Source organism: Lepus europaeus, chromosome 1 (assembly GCF_033115175.1).
Source record: "Lepus europaeus isolate LE1 chromosome 1, mLepTim1.pri, whole genome shotgun sequence".
NCBI classification, from domain to species: Eukaryota; Metazoa; Chordata; class Mammalia; order Lagomorpha; family Leporidae; genus Lepus; species Lepus europaeus.
The window spans coordinates 37940792-37960811 of record NC_084827.1 but is presented as its reverse complement, the minus strand read 5'-3'; the positions used below and the strand labels follow the sequence as shown (position 1 = coordinate 37960811).

General features: G+C 37.4%; 1 protein-coding gene across 2 annotated transcripts in view; it reads right to left on the bottom strand.

Annotated features, from left to right (window-relative positions):
• The window catches only part of CACNA2D1 (calcium voltage-gated channel auxiliary subunit alpha2delta 1), a 521978-nt gene that overhangs the window by 28485 nt on the left and 473473 nt on the right, over window positions 1–20020 (bottom strand). Inside the window, exons 19-22 of one of the 2 annotated variants that reach the window (XM_062209404.1) lie at window positions 14153–14224; window positions 11339–11410; window positions 6078–6139; window positions 565–641 (exon numbers count right to left, since the gene is read on the bottom strand). In XM_062209404.1, coding sequence (XP_062065388.1) covers window positions 565–641; window positions 6078–6139; window positions 11339–11410; window positions 14153–14224 — 283 coding nt within the window. The remainder of the gene's footprint in view (window positions 1–564; window positions 642–6077; window positions 6140–11338; window positions 11411–14152; window positions 14225–20020) is intronic. The other variant, XM_062209489.1, reaches the window with a different exon arrangement.

Below are 20020 nucleotides of genomic sequence, written 5' to 3'. Positions count from 1 at the left end.
ATGAATTAAAAGAAATATGTACTATTAACAATTACTCCACATTCCAAATGATGCTTAAAGAAAATACAAACTAGTCCATTGGAGTTACTGAGACATTAATTTGGGTTATGAAAAGAAAGTTAATTGCCAAGCACAGTATTATTCTGGCCAAATGCAAAAGAGAAAAATGAAAAAGAAGGAAAGATCAGAAAAGGAAAAGCTTTACAGTGCCATGACTAGAGAGCATGTTGATAATTAGCATGTGAAACACTTTGCGCCAGCTAGCAGATCTTGAGAATGACAGCTACAGAGGACACAGCACTGCAATGATTCTATGAGCACATAGCAAGGCAGGGAAGGGAGGAGGGGACTGCCAGTGAGACTGGAGTACCTGCTCATATTCTATCCATGTAGAATATTTCTTGTTCCTTGCATGTTTGGAATGGGTTAGAATCATTGCTGCCGATTTGGTAATCACACCTACTAAAATGTAGAAGCCTTGGGTATTCCAAAATCTAGACGTATTTAAACATCTGATACTGGGAGATAACAAATAGAGCCTGGAGTTGCTTTCACAGTACTTACATCTGGCCTGAGTTATTGTCTCTTCTATTTTGGCTTTTATATAGTAAAAACTGTAGGTTGGTAATACCAAGGCCAAACTGCAATAGAAACAAGAGAAGCATAAACACAAACAAACAAAAATGAAACATAACTTAAAAAAAAAAAGACACATCAAGTTCATGGGAAAATCCAAAGATCTTCCTCATGGAAGGAAAAGACATATTACTTTGACGAGAAAAATGCATTCAGCAAATTGAATCCTTAATTTCAGGCTTGCCATCCAGAGTCATCCAACTGCCTACGGTATAGGGAGCCAGAAAAGACAAGTGGGAAATAAGCTACTAGATATAACCATAAATTAGCCGAGGAGGAAATGTCACTGATCCCTACCATATTTGCAGAAGATTATATTTAAATATTTTGAATTTTGACAAAAATAGATGAACACTAGGGGTAGGTTTAAATAAGTACATATATCCTACTAATTGGATGCTCCCTCCTTAATGTGTTATACACACTGTTAAACTGCTTTGCAGCAAACAGACACTATTAAAATACAAATGGAAGAATTATTAACATGAATGACTATTGGACAATCATAGAGCTATCTGAAATATACTCTGTTAAGGGATCACACACCTATGGTTTTAACATTCTAATTGTTGTGTAGGTTCCCCAGTGTCCACTGATGGGCAAATTCAGATTCCTTTATAGCACTAATAGAGACTGTTTGCTCATCCAATTGTTTCTCACTCAGTTATATCACGAGAGCGTGGTATTTGTTTCAAGCTCATTTACTATGGATATTCTCTGTTATCTGGAAGTTTCTTATTAGGCTCAATGGGAAATACATCTTGAGTGTGTAATCTGCAAGAGTCATGGGGGTACTCTGGCCTAATGGTAGATGGTCAAGCTGGAGGAGAGTTCTAGGGTTAGCATTAGCCTGAATCCAGGATGCTTTAGACACAAGGAATGTCAGACAAGCCTGTCATCAAATCTCACCTTAGTCACTGCACAAAAATAAGAAGCCATCCTGTAGGTAACTTTCCTTTTGAAATTGCCAATGAACAAAATGCAGGATGTGTGGGAACTGTTAAATGATGTCAGAATATCACGCGGTTTCTAATAACACAAATGTATGTAAGTGATTCTTCTACCCCCAATACCGGCTAGTACTCTTGTTCAGGGCATGATTAAATATTCCACATCCACATGTGCAGTGCAAATGACCTTTGCTAGCCATTGAATATAGAAAGAAACTTGTAAGCTGTCTGTGGCAAATATGAGGGTACCTTTAACATGTACACTATTTCCCAGAAGCCATACTTATTGAATGAGAACTATGGGCGCAATTTGACAATCACTTTTAATGTTTACTCCAGATGTTAATGTTATACAGGAAAAGGTGTGCATTTCTAGGCTTTTGAGTATTTCTAGACATTTGCAGAGTTTTTTTTTAACCACTCAAGCCTCATGTATCCCCAGCTTTGGGGATGGATATCCAAACTGTAATTGGGTTATATATTGTTCATGGACAAGATAGAATAGAATGAAATATACAATTTCAGACTTCTTTTCTTAAACGTATAAATTAAAAATCCACTCTATGTACAGGAAAGAAAAAAGCAGAGGTTTATTTGCTTCAAATTTATTATGCAATAAAGATAGCAAAATGAGTGAACGCTTGTTACTTCCAATTCCCAAATCTTTCTCCATCATTAAGTAATTCATCCACTTTCCTTATGAGAAAAGGTCAGGGAAATAAAATGCTACATAGATTTAATGAAGATTTCCACATTAATTTTATGGGTAACACCCTTTAAGAGGAGGCAGAGATGAAAATTAAAAGAAGCAATGTAATCAGTCTGAGAGTAAGATGACCTTTCATGATTCACTTGCCATTTAGAGAACGGAGAGCAGAATTACTGAGTATTTGAAGATTGCCTCCTACAAATTCCTCTCGAGGGAAATTAGGACACTTTTATGGCTCCATCAGTACTTATTGCTAAGAGAAACTTCTAATTGAAACCGATAACTGTATATCATGCAACTGCTACAGTGTCACTCTGCAAGCTTGGGTTACATGTCATGTACCATAAAAAACAGCGTGGAAACCTGTGAGGAACACAACAGAATTTTAAAATTGGCCTATCAAATATACATTTTGTTGGCTGTAAATCTCAGTTTGTTATTAATAGCTATAATCTTTTGCTACAGAAAAATTCAATTATACTTAATTTAATTATTTCCATCTCAAGTCAAGTCATTTCTTCAACATATTGCCAGATAAGATCTTTACCAACATTCTGACTCAGCAGCTCTGTCACCTGCAATGCTTGCTGTGTCTCTCTCCATATAAAACCAATAGACCAAGACTGCTTTATTTCCTCTTAAAGTTTAGTAAAACAAGTGACCACCAGATGGATGGTACAGCCCATGCAATGTTTTTGTGACTCACATAAACATGGTTACCTGATTTAGACAGACTTATGCCATACTCTTCAACTTAATCATTTATCCCCATAAAAAGAAACAGTTCATTAAAACAGAGAAAGCTTTCTACTAAAATAGTTAATTGTTTTATTACAAAATATGGTACCTATGTTAAGCCAAGGCTTAAGGACACGGGATCACCAGGTACAATTTGGTACTTTATTCATTAAACCAAAGCCTACTTGTATGTGATATGTTGTTCTAAATTTTCATTTGTGAGTTGGTTTGTCCAGAAATTGGGAGAAGTATTTGCAATGGAAGCAGACCTAATATGGCCCAAAGCTGGAGATTTGGGAAGCTATGCCTGAGAAAAACATGCAAAAGTGGGGATGTCGGGGCCTTTGCGGAGAACAGAGATTCACATGGTGAGAGAAATGGCAGAAATGACAGGGCTGACAGGATGTGATGGAAATGTGTGATGTGAATAGCGGAGCTGAAGACCCCATTTAACTTGGTTGAAAATGGGAAGAGACCAGTGTTTCTGTAAACAGGGATTGAATGTGAGAACCAGAGAAAAGAACATTAATTTGCCTGTACTATGTGTGTGTACTACCACTGGGGCTGTGATGGAGGTACTGAGTGGAGAGGACACTTGCAAGACAATTTTAAATACCTAAAAGGAGGGTGCATGAGAACTGAAAATACCCGCAAAGGTCCCTATCACATAGTAGGACCAAGGTGCCGCTGACTCACTGTTGGATCAAAAAGACCCAGCTTTTCTAACCTAGAACGTCATCTCAGCAACAAAGGCATGGAACACATTCCCACACAGTGCACAGCCTCTCGAGAGACACAGCTCCAAGATCTCTTTTCTCGACGCCTTTTGACAAGTGTATCCCAAAACTTAAATGTGGCAAGAATCCAGAATGAGGAATGAAAAAAGATGACTTCTGTCTATACTTGAAGATTGTGGATATGTAAAGAAACGCCAGAATGGACATCAGAGACAGGAATCCATAGATGGAAAGAAATAAAATTATTGAAGCAGTCATTTTGGTATGTCTCAATAAATCTAAGACTATGTCAAAGACTGAAAGTGCAGAAACACTGGCACGCAGTGTGTGAAGACAATGCTGTGTACTCTCTCACCTTCAGTACTTCTACGTGCATCCTAGGAACACAAAGGAGACAGGTTCCTGCGAGAACAAGCTGCAGCTCAAGGAAATCCCTAGCTCCAGGAAATGTGTAGGTTCATCTAAAAAGTTATTTATATTTTCTGGGGGGTTGGTTTTATTTTATTAGGAGTGGAATTGCTGATTACACCACAGTATTCTAATTAGGTTACATATTAAATGCAGATCAATATGTAGTCAAAGGCACCTCCACCCTTTCACACTGCAGTAGAACTTCTGGACACCACTGAATGAAACTGACAAGATGAGACAGATTGAAAATTCCTCCAATTTGAAAACTCTTCAACTTCTTCATAACTGAAACCGCTCAATTCTGTAGGTATCTGCACACTGCCTATTACGAGCCCCTGTCTTATGAGCTGGAGATTCAGAAGTAAGTGGAGCAGGCAATAATCCCTATCCCTCTGAGAACTCAGAAGTGAGAGAGGACCAATGAGAGTGAGTGCAGGTAAGTTTCTATGTACATGCTGTGTGTGTGTGGTGTGCCAAGGGTTATGGAAAACATGAAGCAGGAGGATTCAGATAGGATTGCTGGAGAAGGCCTTGGTGAGGAGACGGAAAGTGTGTGAAGCTCTGAACAAGATGAGGGAATGACAAGGTCACTCTGGGCAGAATTAACTGCAAGTACAAGGGCCTTATAGAAGAAGGGTACCAGCGTTCATGAGGATTAGCAAGGAAGACAATGTGGCTTAACCAGAGCGGACTCAGTGCAGCATCTGGAAGATCCATTCCGAGAGCTAAGGGTGAGTGAGGCCAGCTGATTTAAGTCACTGGTGGCCATGACCCCGTCCTGTTATGCTAAGTGACAGCAAAAGTTTGGTAGGGGCAGGGGGCGGGGTGGGAAATGAAACAGAGTAACTCAGGTGTTAAGATCCTTGCTGTGGTGTGGAGGTCAGGAGTAGAAATAGAAGATGGACATAAGGATGTGAGTACTTGGGCACAGTGGGAGTGGGACTTCCCTCTGACACTTCTGCTTTTTTTCTCAGTAAAATGGGAAGCAAAAAAGATGTCACCTGAGAGAAAATGGAAGCAACGTGTCACAGGCTGGAAGAGAAGCTATCTAAAGTAACCGAGAAGCACCTCAAATTTACTGTTACAGAGTTCGCCACGCACCACTCAACTAGCTCACTTGTGGTTAGATGTCATGAATTTTAGGTGATATACCAGTCAGTGAGTATTTTCTTTAGTCACTTTCAGCTAAAAGGACAGGTACTGGTGTGGAGCTGGTCATTATTTGCAGATAACCAGGACTGGCACTGTGCCACACTGGTTTGCCAAACCTGAATGTGATGAAGGGAGTGGACAGAGTGCAAGTGAATCGAACAATGAGACCCAAGAAATTTCTGCAGAATAGGGAGGCACAAAGTCAGGAAGAGGGCAAGGCAGCGACAAGTCAGAAGGGACAGAGGGGTTTCACAACTCAGTTGAGCCAAAGCACTGTTGGAACTGGGCTGTTAGTGGAGCAGATGGAAAACTAATCTGGTAATTGGAAAGTTATGAGCAAATCTCAAGTTTAAGATGATGTTGTAGCTCTGACACTGAGGGAGCTGGAGAACATCACTTCAGAACAGGTGGCTAAGTTAGGGGCGTGGCAAGATCATTACATAGTATAGGGATTTTTTTCAATATTTATGATTCCTAATGTAAATATACATTATCATACATAGTTTCACTTCTAAATTTTATATTCATAGTTTCTTTCTACCTTTACCATTCTGAAAAATCAGACTCTGAACTTCAAACAACTTATATTACAAAGAATAATTTTCTTGTTGAAAGTTGCATTAAAATTACTTAAGAAAACCTAAAGATTATATTCACTCATTGGAGAATGGACCACTAAAGATTAAAGATAGACACTTATCCACGCACTTTTCCCACAGTGTACCTATCAACATCATTAATTACCTATAATCTGTGCCGTTGACAGGAGTCCACGTGTATGTCCTGTTTCCTTTGTCAATATATCTCTAGAAAAAAGTATGACATGGTTATCATTGCCTGACATTCTTTTTCAAAAGCATTTATTTATTTATTTATTTATGAGCAGAGACCAGGATGCAAATCTTGCACTAGCTGGGTCAGACTGAAGCTGGGAGTGGGGAGCTCAATCCATGTCTCTCATGTGGGTGGCAGGTACCAAACTATGACAGCCATCACTGCTTCCGGGGTGCACATTAATCAGGGAGTTGGAAACAGGAGCTGGTGTTGTGTATTGAACTCAGCAGGCACCCTGACATGGGATGTGGGCATCCTAATCAGCGTCTTAACTGAAAGACCAAATACCTTACATACTTTAATAATTTATTTGAAGAGCATAGTAATAGCATCTGCTTTAAAATTCTGTGGTCATTCAATATCCCTCTTCACAAATGCATAATTTATTCTATTTCACACCTACTTATTCTGTTGTGTGTATGTGTGTGAAGCAAAATTTTAGGACTGAAATTAATATCCAAATGAAAAAGTTTTAGGGCTTTAAAGTGCAAAACCTATTAGTTTATGACAATAAATACTTAAAAACATCATTTTGTGAAAAATAATTTTAAAAAGTTTAACATAAATAAAAATCGCGCATATGCGTTGTTTTGATACATATGTATGTTGTGTGAAATTCAAACCAGACTAACCATATCTAGCTGCACTATGAAATATTAGCCAAGGCTCTGGTATTTCCATACTAGAGTATGTTTAAGAGTAAGTGGGAGTATCTAACAGTTACTGCATTCAGTATATTTAGATCAGTCACGTGATAATCACAGTATTGTACTTACTAAGCTATCATTATGGCATTTTTATGATATCACAAGAGGCTGATTACTCAGTATCCTTGAAGGTTAGGAAAACATCTAAATACACCAGGGAAAGGAAGCACAAAGCTAAATAACTTCATGCTTACAGACTTTTACAGAGAGCTATGGATGTTTTTGTCCTTTCTTCCACCAAATACATTAATGACACATGTCTGACTTTTAATTTGTCTAAGCTGTATCCAGCTTCATCATCCTCACCAAAACAGAAACTTATATTAAAATGTTAACTTGGTGTTAGGCTATGCTAACCACTTTAAAGTCATTGTTTCCTTTAACCAAATCTCAGTAACAGAAACTATTAATTTCCAAAATTTATTGATGACGAATAAATCTTAAAGGAGGAGGTTAGATCCTTAAGCTATCAAGGCGGAGGAAAACATATGATGACAGATTGCTTTTTATAACAACTATGCACAGTTGCTTCTATACACCAAGTGTCCCTAAGGCTTTCTAAGTGCATAGTGTAGTACATGGCAGAGGGAATGGATTGATAAGGAGGTTTTCAGACTACTAAAATTCTTAAAAGAATTGGAAGAAACAGTATTTACATATCTGTTACTATTCAGACAAAACAGGGAGGTGCTGTTCCGCAAGTTATAAGAATAACAGCATCAAAAATAGTTATCTGAAGAGAGAGGTCAGATAACAGGTACCGAACACCATCAGATGGAAGTAACAAGTTGGGGTCCACAGTCCAGTGGGGCTTGGGGCTGCCTACAGTTCACAATAATGTACCTCATAATGTATTCAAAACCAAGAGAGAGGGGATGGAAAGGCTGGTTTGTATGATTTCTGCTATGTATATGTATTGAGGTATTGCACTGTACCCTCTAAAAATGTACAAGTATTATGTATTAACAAAAATTTAATTGGAGAAACAGTTTGAATCAGGAAATCACAATGCAACATTTTCAGTATCAGAAGAAATCATAAACTTGCCCAGCTGTCAATTTGTAATAAAGTGATCAAACATAATGTTAAACACTGTGAGTATCTAATTTTCTACAGTCAAGAATCTATTTTCCAACTGCTAACTTGGAAATTTGTTTTTTTAGGAAATTGTTATAGGAGTCAGAACATTCAGTTCCACTATTTTCAGTAAATTTTTGTATGAAAAAGTACAAATGCATTCTAGTACTAGTCCAAGCAAAAAGTTACAAAGCACTACTGATGGAGTACATACAACAAATACAAATGGCTTTCATATTCCCACAAATCACAGCATTGAGCATAAATTTAAGAAGTGATGTTTTAATCCTAATTTTAAACATTTCAGTAGTACCATTAAAATCCACAATAGATAAAAAAATGAGGGTATGCGCATATGCATTAAAGATTTGACTATTTATTCATAAAATTAAAAAACTGTTTTTGATGCATGCATGAACTTCTCAGCAGAGTAGTTGGATTCCTGGAAGACATGACCATGAGAAAAATGTTTAAAAATTAATTTGAGACAGGTTTTGGGTTAAAATATTCAACAGGTCACATGTGAAGACAGTTTCCATGGGAAACATTTCATTTGTGTGGAATTTAAAATTACTTGCAAACTCATTGTGCCAAGCGTTGTGAGATGTGGTAAGATGGCTTTTCCTATCTCTTAGATAAAGAAAATGATGTAAAGAAAAGTTACGTGATTTCCTACAACAAAAATTACGTGCTTCACAATTAATTTCTGACCTCAGACTATTGAAATTGCTTCTTTGGGTAAAACTACCCGAAATCACATTGTAATGTGAAAGATGCATCGCATCTTCAATGTCTCTGCCAAATACCACAATAGGATAAACAGAGATAAATTTCCTGTCAGATAGAATCTTAAAATCAGAGTAATATGGGCAGGTGTTGTACAAGAGGTAAACCATTGCCTGGAATGCCTGCCTGCTACTTTGGAGTGCCAGGGTTCAAGTCTTCCCTCTGCTTCCTGTCCAGCTTCCTACCACCACATATTTTGGGAGGCAGCAGGTCATGATGACTCTACTTGGGTCCATGCCATCTACATGGGAGACTCAATAGAATTCCAGACTCCTGCCTTTGGCTTGGCCCTGCCCTAGCTGTTACAGCCATTTGGAGAGCAAACCAGCAGATGGAAGATATCTTTCCCTCTTTCATTCTATCTCTCAAATAAATGAAAATAAATAAAAACTTAAAGGAATAAGATGTACACATAATGTTGTAATTGTTTTAATCTTCTATAAAGCATACAATATAATAAACCACTGAGCAGCAATTTATAAATAAAAATATAAACCACTGAGCAGCAATTTGGCTCAGTGGTTAAGACATGAGATAAGATGCCTGTGTACCACATGAGAGAGCCTGGGTTTGACTCTTGATTTTGGCTCGCAATTCTAGCTTCCTGCCAATGAAGACTCTGGGAAGCAGCAGGTGATGGCTCCACTGATTAGGTTCCTGTCACACATGTGGGAGACCTGGATTGAGTTCCCAGCTCCTGGATTCAGCCTTGGCTCAGCCCTGGCTGTTGTGGGCATTTGGAGAGTGCACCACTGGATGTGAGCTCTTTTCTGTCAATCTTTCCCTCCCTATATCTGTCTCTGTCTCTCAAAAAAAAAAAAAAAAAAAAAAAAAAAAAAAAAAAAAAGAGGATACTGATAAAAACTGTGTTCATTCACAGAATAAATAACAACTTTCCTTGAAATGCAAAGACAAAGACACAGAAATGTGGAGGGGAGGGGGAGCCACGGAGGAACAGAAGCTGAGCAGCTGTATTTACTGAGGACAGCGTGCTCAAAGTAAAACCCAAAGGGTCAAAGATGGAAAACAGCTTGCAGTTAAACAGCAATTTACAGTAAACTAGCAGAGGGAAAACAGCAATGTGAATTAGTAGGAAAAAAATTACTTTGTAAGTTGAGGAAAGAATACACAAGGCCAAAGAGTTCTTATAGTGAAATGGCCTGAGAAGGTGGTAGAGCCGTTCTGTGGCTTCCAACCTTCCTAGGGAGTAGGGCTGTAAGCAGCAGGGCTAATGTCTAAGGAAACAGAGCTGACACTTCAACAAGGACTGGAATTTATACACCTCCCCTTGTACTCTGGTACTGGGAACTCATAATGATATTATTTTTTTTAAAGATTTATTTATTCATTTGAAAGTCAGAGTTACACAGAGAAGAGAGGCAGAGAGAGAGAGGTCTTCCATTGCTGGTTCACTACCCAATTGGCCAGGAGCCAGAAGCTTCTTCCAGGTCTCCCATGCAGGTACAGGGGCCCAAGGACTTGAGCCATCTTCTACTGCTTTCCCAGGCCATAGCAGATTGCTGAATTGGAAGTGGAGCAGCCAGGTCTCGAACCAGTGCCCATATGGAAGGCCGGAGCTTCAGGCCAGGGCATTAACCCGCTGAGCCACAGTGCTGACATCTCATAAAGATATTAAAGTGAGGAAAGCCATGTGCTAACAAATGATCGTATTTAGATCCTAAGTTGCTCTTAGGGAAAGAGCTGCTGAGAAATTCAGGAGATATATGTACATCTAAAAAGGATGAGGTTGTGGAGAGAGGATAAAAGTTAAACAGAAAAGCTTAAATCAAATTTCCAGCTCACAAGCTTCTGGATCTTACATATTTTTCAAAATATTCACTTATTTTCCTAAATATGTGAATATCTGTACTCCACATGCAACTAATAATGGACAGACACATGTCTTATGCAAAAAAAGCTCTTACATGTCAAAAGAACATAGGATTATTATATATATTATATATATGATCTATAAATCATATAAAATATAAAGCCTTTAAATATGAAGTTCAGTTTTGCATTGCTAGTGTAGTCTAAATGTCACAAAGTTATACTGTGTTCTATTTCTTATGAAACAACAGACACAAAATACAATTTCAATAATATATGGTTAATAACATAATACATCAAGAATGCAAAGATAAGATAATTTTATAAAAAGGGGAGGGTAAAAAAATGTATCTGTGGAAATTTCCCTCCAGACAATAGGCATTATAGTGCATCAACTTAAGCTGATGCTCCAGACTCCCACATCCCTTACTAGGGTGCTGGTTCAAGTCCTGGCAGCTCTGTTTCCATTTCAGTATCCTGCTAATGCACCTGCGAGGCAGCAGATGACCCTGCCACCAGTGTGGGAGACCAGGATGGAGTTCCTGTACAGCCTTAGCTGTTGGGGCCATTTGGGGAGTGAACCAGTGGATGGAAAATCTCTCTCCTCCTCTGTCACTCTGCTTTCAAATAAATAAACTGATCTTTCAAAAATTCTTTAAAAAGAATAATTGTTTATTAGACAGTCCTGATGTAAACACTGAGTCAATATGAAAGACAAATAAATATCAACTGTTCTTAATGTATATTTTTATATTCGAGTATAATCCTTACCTCATCTTGAGATTTAACCAGAGTTCTGAATGTTTTTTCTCCACTTTCTCCATCGATCATTTTATTTCGAATCTAAGGAAAAATGAAATAATTATTTTTATTCCAGGAACCAAACTGACCTACCAAAGTACAACTATTAAATACTGATTTTTCAAGATTTTTGCCTTATTTAAAACTGAATAAAAGTGAGTTGGTTGTACCTGTAACTGCAGTTTTCCAGTGGAAAATTTTTCCAAGTTATTACATTACAGTCAGTTTACATTATTTTAAGAAGATGAAAACATTCCCAGTGAACAATCTTCAGTCACTCATTAGTTTCTTTAAGACATTTAATAAAAGTATGATCAACTACCTTATGGAAATGTACATGGATGTACAGAATTAGCAGTTAATATAGAATGCTCAGAATTTCTGCCTGACTCACACAACCTGTTTCATGTGATACAGCAATTTTTAAGAGTATTCTCTATACTTTTTAGTTTTTATGATTATTTGTCATATGGGACAGGGCACACACACACAAAAAAACCTAAGGGGTAGAAAAAATTATAAAAACTTACTTGGGTTTAATATAGCATTTCTTAAAAAAATTCTAAACTTCTTAAAAATGAACAAGGTCATATTTATTCACAAAGTGTAACAGTCTGGCACAGCAAGTTAAGGTAGAACCTACAATGTGCTTTGAATCCTGGCTCCTCTGATTCTGATCCAGCTCCCTGCTAATGCACATGAAAAAGTAGCAGAGATGGCCGAAGTGCTTGGGCCCTTTCCATCCACAGGGGAGACCCCGATAGAGTTTAAGGTTCCTGAGCTGTGGCCCAGTCTTAGCTATCGCGGGCATTTGTGGGGTGAACCAGCAGATGGAAGATGGATCTCTCTCTCTCTTTCTCTAACTCTGCTTTAAATAAGTAAATTTTTTAAGAGAGAGAAAACAGAATAACCAAGAACCAGTCTGCTGCAAATTCTTAGAATTTTCTTTAACTTATTTTTCATTTTATGTATCTCAACCAGTGATTTACATTTAACTTTAAAAAGTGCAGATAACAAGTAAATAAATTTGGTGTAAACAATCTGAATTTAAAGAATATGATTACTTGCTCATTCTTGCTCGCTCTCTGTGTCTCTTTCAAATAAATAAATCTTTAAAAAACGCACATGGTTATCATAATTTAGTTAACGGCTCCCCATCTAAGTTGAGCATCCACATATGAGAGCTCATTGATAAAAGCATTTGGCACTAACCAGACCCTTTGCAAAGCTCTTTCCAAGTATTATTTCATTCAATCACAATAGTAAATGATTGAGAGAAAGCAAAAGCTTAGAGACTAAATGAGATCAACAAGGTCATTCAGTGGAGTTAGGGTCTAGAAACCAAGCTCTTCTCCAGTTTTTCCTCCTACTTTATGATGTCAAATGCTTTAGAAGAAACATTCACGAATCACTTAAAATACTCCAGCACTACAAAGTCTATGTTCTTCCTAGTAAATAAATAAATTCTGTTGAGAGGTTAAATGTGCAAAATGTTTGAGTCAAGTACAAATTAAAACATACTGTGACAAGTTATTTTTTAAAAAACATGGTAACCAGCCGGCGCCGCGGCTCACTAGGCTAATCCTCCGCCTTGCGGCGCCAGCACACCGGGTTCTAGTCCCGGTCAGGGCACCAATCCTGTCCCGGTTGCCCCTCTTCCAGGCCAGCTCTCTGCTGTGGCCAGGAAGTACAGTGGAAGATGGCCCAAGTCCTTGGGCCCTGCACCCCATGGGAGACCAGGAGAAGCACCTGGCTCCTGCCATCGGATCAGCGCGGTGCGCCGGCCGCAGCGCACCTACCGCGGCGGCCATGGAGGGTGAACCAACGGCAAAAGGAAGACCTTTCTCTCTGTCTCTCTCTCTCACTGTCCACTCTGCCTGTAAAAAATAAAATAAAATAAAATATAAAAGAAAAAAAAAGAAAAAAAAAACATGGTAACCTTTGGATAGATAAGAAAAGGAGGTAATCCATTTGGAAAAAAAAAATCCTAAATGGCTGAGCTTTGGAGGGCAAAGGAATGATTCTGCTACCAACTGGCTGACTCACAATGGACAAACTAAATAAATTTCTCTGTACTGCAAACCACTCATCAGTACAAGAGACATTCAATGCCTATTTCAAAGGCGCTTGTAAGTCCATGACTGACGTATGAGAACACTTCAAAAAGCTCATGGAAAAGGGAATTAAAAGATAAATTTATTTGGGGACAACATTTTTTGCAATCTATGCACAGCTGCTTTATACTATCTGTTTTCCATTAATATTTTGAAGACCCCTCCTATAAGCTCTATATTCAATAAATGTTATTTTTGTGTTTAATGTGACTGTCCTTGTTACTATAAAAGACTCTCTCAAAGACAATGACATGGTTTAGAAACAACATGGAAAGTATCAAGCAAAGGGTGCTCGGGAGCACAGGGCAGCTTTTCTTCTCATGCTGCTCATCCTGGTTGAGTGGCTGGGTCCCTTCCAACTTTTCTTTCAGCTGAACAGTGACATCTTCTAGGTCTAAGCTTGTTATCGAAGTTTACAAGTCACATTTGTGTTGAAACAGTTAACATCTCTTTCTCCCTTGGAAAAAGAAATGAAGAAAACTAAAGGTCCACTCATCATAAAATATTTATTCCTTTGCAGATGATCTTTTGAAAGCTGGAGTTCATGATTCAAGGATTTTTTTTTTTTAAGACAAAGAACATTTCCCTTTGTGCCCACATCTCCTGATAGTCACTGTGACACACAAAGCATCTCCACAGATATGGGTGGAGTTGCATTGATTACACTCACCTCCACTTTAATGTCATTCTCCAACTCTGCATCGAGGAAATCCAATGTCACTGGCTCCTGAGATTTGGGGTTCTACACAGAAAACAATCATAACTAAGCACGATGACATTTAAAAACGGATGCTGCCACACAGCAATCGAATTGATGCTTATGAAATTCAGTAAAATGACTTACCTAAGGTCCATTAATAATTGACTAAAATTATGTAATGGTGTGTTCATATAAAATATATGAAACTAAGTAGTCAAAACAAGAGAGTGATATTTGAATGCAGCACCTTTTTATTAATCACCAACTGAAGAGAGTCACATTCAGAGTGTTGTACTACATATTATATTTACAACTACAAGTTGTGTGGGTAAATGATTTTTGGAGATATCTTTGCAATGAGGCAAAATACAGCCACCAGATAACTTATTCGGCAACAACACTAAGGCAACATATAAGCATGCTTTTTAAATTTATATTTTGTAAAGAAACAAGAAATTACAAAAGTGAAAATGCTTTACAAAACTAGGTTTGGATTTGCTAAGTAAAACAAAAACCATCAGACCTATTCTTCCTCCTGAAAAACCAAGGAAAGATGCACTTTTGCTTCATATTTTTGAAACTCATAAATTTTATATTTTAATAATTCAAATTAAGTGAAAATTTTGTAAGAGAAAAATTTGTGGTCAAGTCATAAAGTATTTAACAATGATTGCCTACTGCAATTGAAATATAATGAGAATAATAACCTCTGGGTTCACTAAAAACTGTTTCCTACTTCCTGCTTCCTCTTGCTGATGTCTAATAATAAAATTCACTGTGGAGTAAGACACGTTATTTATATAATTTTATCGAGTTATACTGTTAGCCTGCCAAATTTATCCAAATGATATTATTTTAATCTAACACCCACAAAATGAAGACTTACTGAACTACTGGATAAACAAGCAGAATATACTTATCCCTTTATAACTCTTATGGAATAAAGTAATGTGCCATGTTAACATTTCAACATTCAATGCAACAGCACAATTATCATGTGTGTTATGTACATAATTTTACAACTGAAAAATTTTAGAAACTAGATTTTAATGTTTATTGCAACATATATTGCTCAAATATGATAATTAGAAGTAATAAATAAAAGCTATGTTGTGTTATGCAAGGGCCCACAGAGTATTTTATAACATTGGCCCCACAGGATCTTCTAGAAGATGTGTAGAACATCATTATTTTAAACACTGCTTTAATAGGATGGACTACTCAAGACACTGACAATCATTTACAATGTCTTCAGGTTAAACATATTTTATTGGACACTGAATAACACAGTATACATGGCATATATCTATTTTATGATGACAAAAATGTCTTCTTCATAAAGTAACTCCATTTAAACAATGAACACATTTTATTCCTGTGAGGATTTATAAGAGCAAATTTTAAAAAATAAGCTTTGACATTGTGAAAAAAAATTCACTGCTTATGGATTCTAATACTATAATTAGAAGCTTCCAAAATATTTTCCCAGAGGAAATGGACTTTATATTTAAAAAATTGACAGGCATTACATTTATTTTAAAAACCACATACATATTTATGGGGTAATATTATGGGGTAATATATATATATATGCAGGAATAAATATATATGTACATATATATATACACAAATCTATATATATATATATATATGTACATATATAATGTAACATCCAGTCAGGGCAAATATATTTAATTTCTCAAACACTTGACTTACCTCTATGGTAATACATCAAAATCATAGCTTCTAGGTTGTTTGCTTTTTAATAAAGAAATATACAGAACATTTTCTATAGTCATCTAATGTGCAATATAATGCAGGAGCCTGTAACTCCTACCTAACTATAATCTGGTGCTCATTAATCAACCTTTCCCATCACTCTCCAGCCTCTGATAATCACCATTCTACTTCTAACGTCTATGAGCATGGGGGACAAATATTACACGATCTCATATGTGGAGACTAGGAGTTTCTGTAACATTCAAAATAAGTATTATATTTTTCAAAGGTGAAATTTCTGTCCATTGGTTGGATAGCAACTTTGCCTCAGAAACAAATGCTAGTGACTAACATGTTTCATGACAAGAAAATAAAAAATCAATATTGAAATGCCTTCTAAGTCTTTGTTTCAGAAACAAAACCTAGAAAGTTCCTAACATATGGATTCTCCAAGTTTATGGTATTTTTCAGAATGGCTTACTGAAGTCTCATGAAATAAGTCTACACACAAATACCGTCACATCAAAGGAAAAAAAAAAAAATTCAAGAAACTCACCGCAACACAAAGCCCCAAGTAATCAACATGACAAAACGGAAAGAGAAAGAAGAATCTTGATCTTACATGCAATGGATAATGCATAGCATGACCAGACCCAAACGGCATGCATGGAGGAGGCGTTATCGGGGAGCATTGGCAATATGCAGGTCATGTCCCAATCCAGCATCCAAAGACACAGAGAAGAAAATGAAATCATAACAGAGCCATGTCAGTGCAGAACTTGAACTTTAAATGGCAATCTGGCTTACCACGCTGTCAACGTCCTTTCAGAGGCAAAGTGCCTGACACATTCAGAAGTACCATAGGCTCACAAGAAAGCACTGAGAGAGTCTCTCAGGAGCGGGCATCAGGGCCTGTGTGCCCATTATTTTTGCTTGATAGTTTAAATGAATAATATTTCTCAATTGTAACATCTGAGTATAAATGGACAGATGACCACAATCATTTGTGGAAGAGGCAGAAGGCAATGTTGTTAACAAATTTGAAATTGAAGCAGCTACTAGTAGTATTGTAACTATTTTATAACTGAAAAATTATTCCCCAAATTGAGACTTTTTTTTTTTTAAAATTTTTGACAGGCAGAGTGGACAGTGAGAGAGAGACAGAGAGAAAGGTCTTCCTTTTGCCGTTGGTTCACCCTCCAATGGCCGCCGCGGTAGCGCGCTGCGGCCGGCGCACCACGCTGATCCGATGGCAGGAGCCAGGTGCTTATCCTGGTCTCCCATGGGGTGCAGGGCCCAAGGACTTGGGCCATCCTCCACTGCACTCCCTGGCCACAGCAGAGAGCTGGCCTGGAAGAGGGGCAACTGGGACAGAATCCGGAGCCCCGACCGGGACTAGAACCCAGTGTGCCGGCGCCGCAAGGCGGAGGATTAGCCTAGTGAGCCGCGGCGCCGGCCCCAAATTGAGACTTTTGTGGAAAATTCTGTGGTTGCTAGCTTGCCATTTGGGGTTTTCATAGAATGAAAAAAAAAAAAATAAAACAAACCATTTTGCAGGTTGTTTATTTTTTTATACTTCTGTCATAATATTTTCATGCAATATGAGATGGCTAGAAAAATAAAAAGTCACTAAAATGCACATGACTTTGCAAAGTAATATTTAAGATAATAAATTAAAAAAATCATGCACAAAGAGTAACAAAACAATATAACATGTCAAACAGGCATAACCCTAGTTTTAATCTCTACAGAAATCAAGGAAAATAGAAAGACTTTCATATGCCGAGACATAAAACTCAAGACTGCCGTGGAGTCCTGGAGCTCCAAGAGAACGGAAACTTCTACCACAGTTCAATGACTGCACCTCAGAACAACCTGGGATCCTTAACAATTACTGAGTTATGGGATCCACTCCTGGCCCAATTAAATCAGAAGTCTCCAGGAAATGGAAGTTTTCACTTCATCGACTTAACTGCCTAGGTACATTTAATATGCTGTGTAGGGTAGAAAGCAATGACTAGTTCAATCCTCCTTTTCAGGTGAAGAAACTGAAGGAGTACAGAATTTAGTGAACTGCAAAAGAATACAGAGTTAGCTGCTGGGGGAGAACCAAACTAGTTCACCAACTCATAGCTTTATGACCTCTTCTTAATATCTATTCTTTGCCCATCCCAATATCACCAGTATTTTTAAAGAAACAGTAAACATATGGAATGGATACTTGGCCTAAAGGGTAAGGTGTCAGTTAAGCTGCCCCCATTCCACATCTGAGTGACTGGGTTCAATGCCTCAGTCTTGCTTCTGATTCCAATTTTCTGCTAAGGTGAACACTGGAAGAGAGTGTTGATGGCTCAAATGTTGAGTTCCTGCTACCTATTTGGGAGATCTGAATTGAGTCGTAGTTCCAGGCTTCTGCCTAGTCCAGCCTGGGACTGTTGCAGGCATTTGGGGGTGGGTCAAGCAGATGGAAGTGAACTCTGTTTTTCTCCACATCCCTCTCTTTCCCTCTGCCTCTCAAAATTATTTGTTTCTAAGTAAAGGTAGGCTTACATATACAATCTTCAATAATGTTTAATATTACTAGAGAACCTAAAATTCTCTTACTAAGTTGTAGAATGTATCCTTTTATGTTAAATATTTTAGTATGCATATAGAAATATGTATACACATAACTTTTAACTCCTGTTGACAAGAGTTTGCAGTGAGTTTGCCAGACAATAAAACTCACACTATTTATGTTTAATGCTGAATATTTTTATTTAGCTGAAGAGAAGTTCCTATAACTTCTAATCCAAAACTACATTTTTAGAAACTAAAAGAAATCTGGGCTTGAAATTTATGACTTACAGAGACTGTCAATTAGAAACCGTATTTTTATTTTCACTTACAAGTCAATAATTTTACAAGCAAATTGTTAGGATCACATGGATTTGACATTAATTTTAAACTAGTAACAACTATATTTTTAGATGCCATCTCATTATGATTACTCTGATTGTTAACATTACAATCGCATCATTTACTAAGCAATCTTTAGTTAGCCAGTGCGTACCCACTGCCACCATTAATAATGCCTTGGCCCCAGTTGATTGAGAAATCTCATGCTTGGGCGCTTGCTGTCAGGAAAGACGGCTTTAATCATAGGCTTTAAGAACGTAAGCTTCATCTCAACTCTGATTTAGCGCATTTGAAAGCACAGCTATGTCTGTCTGCATTTACAGTTACCTGAACATTGGGTCTCCTTTTTCTTAAATTAATTGTTGGTATACCTACACCAATAGGCTGGAGCAACAGAAAAATGGTAATTCATTCACACTGCATTTTGACACAAGTAAGGAAGGTTCCATCCCGTAATCAATTTTGATCAGATAGTTCCTTGACTAGAAACAGGTCTAACTTATGTAATTAAAATTCAAAATACTTGATAGCTACCAGAGTTTATGATGAGAAAATAAAAGTTCAAACATATCTTTAAAAAGTAAAGATGTTCATACTAGTAAAAAATTATTTTTAAGCAAAATAACCATTAATGTTTGATTTTTCCCCCTGGAAAAGTATGTATTTGGGAAGTGTGAAAGATAATATGTCCCAGACTACTTTTCCAATGATTCAGGAAAAAACAAAAAGAGAGAAAGACATGGAAAGTTATACAACATATAGAACAAATATGTAAATACTAATAATTTTCTCCTTTACTATGCAAACAATCTAAATGATATTACCATCAGATGATAGAGTTATATATGTCCACCATACGTACATTTTTCTTGTTTTCTCATTTGTCTATGATATATTTTAGTTCTTTTGAGGGGGGAGTTTAAGAATACAGTAGCTATAAATTTAGAAATCTTTCCAAAAATTAAGCACATTGCATTTCTATCCTTTTAAATTATTTTACTTTGAGGAATATAATCTTTTTTTTTTTTTTTTTTTAGTGGGAGGTAAAATAGCAAGGTTTATTAGGAAGGAACATCTGTAAGGATGGATGGGCACCTCTCCAGACAGGGCCTGAGAGAGAGAGAGTGCCCAGTCGCTCAGACTGGGGGAGTGGGGGGGCTGCATGGGTGAGTGGAGAGTACACCCGGCCAGGCCAGGCGGGCAACTCAGCAAAGATGCAGA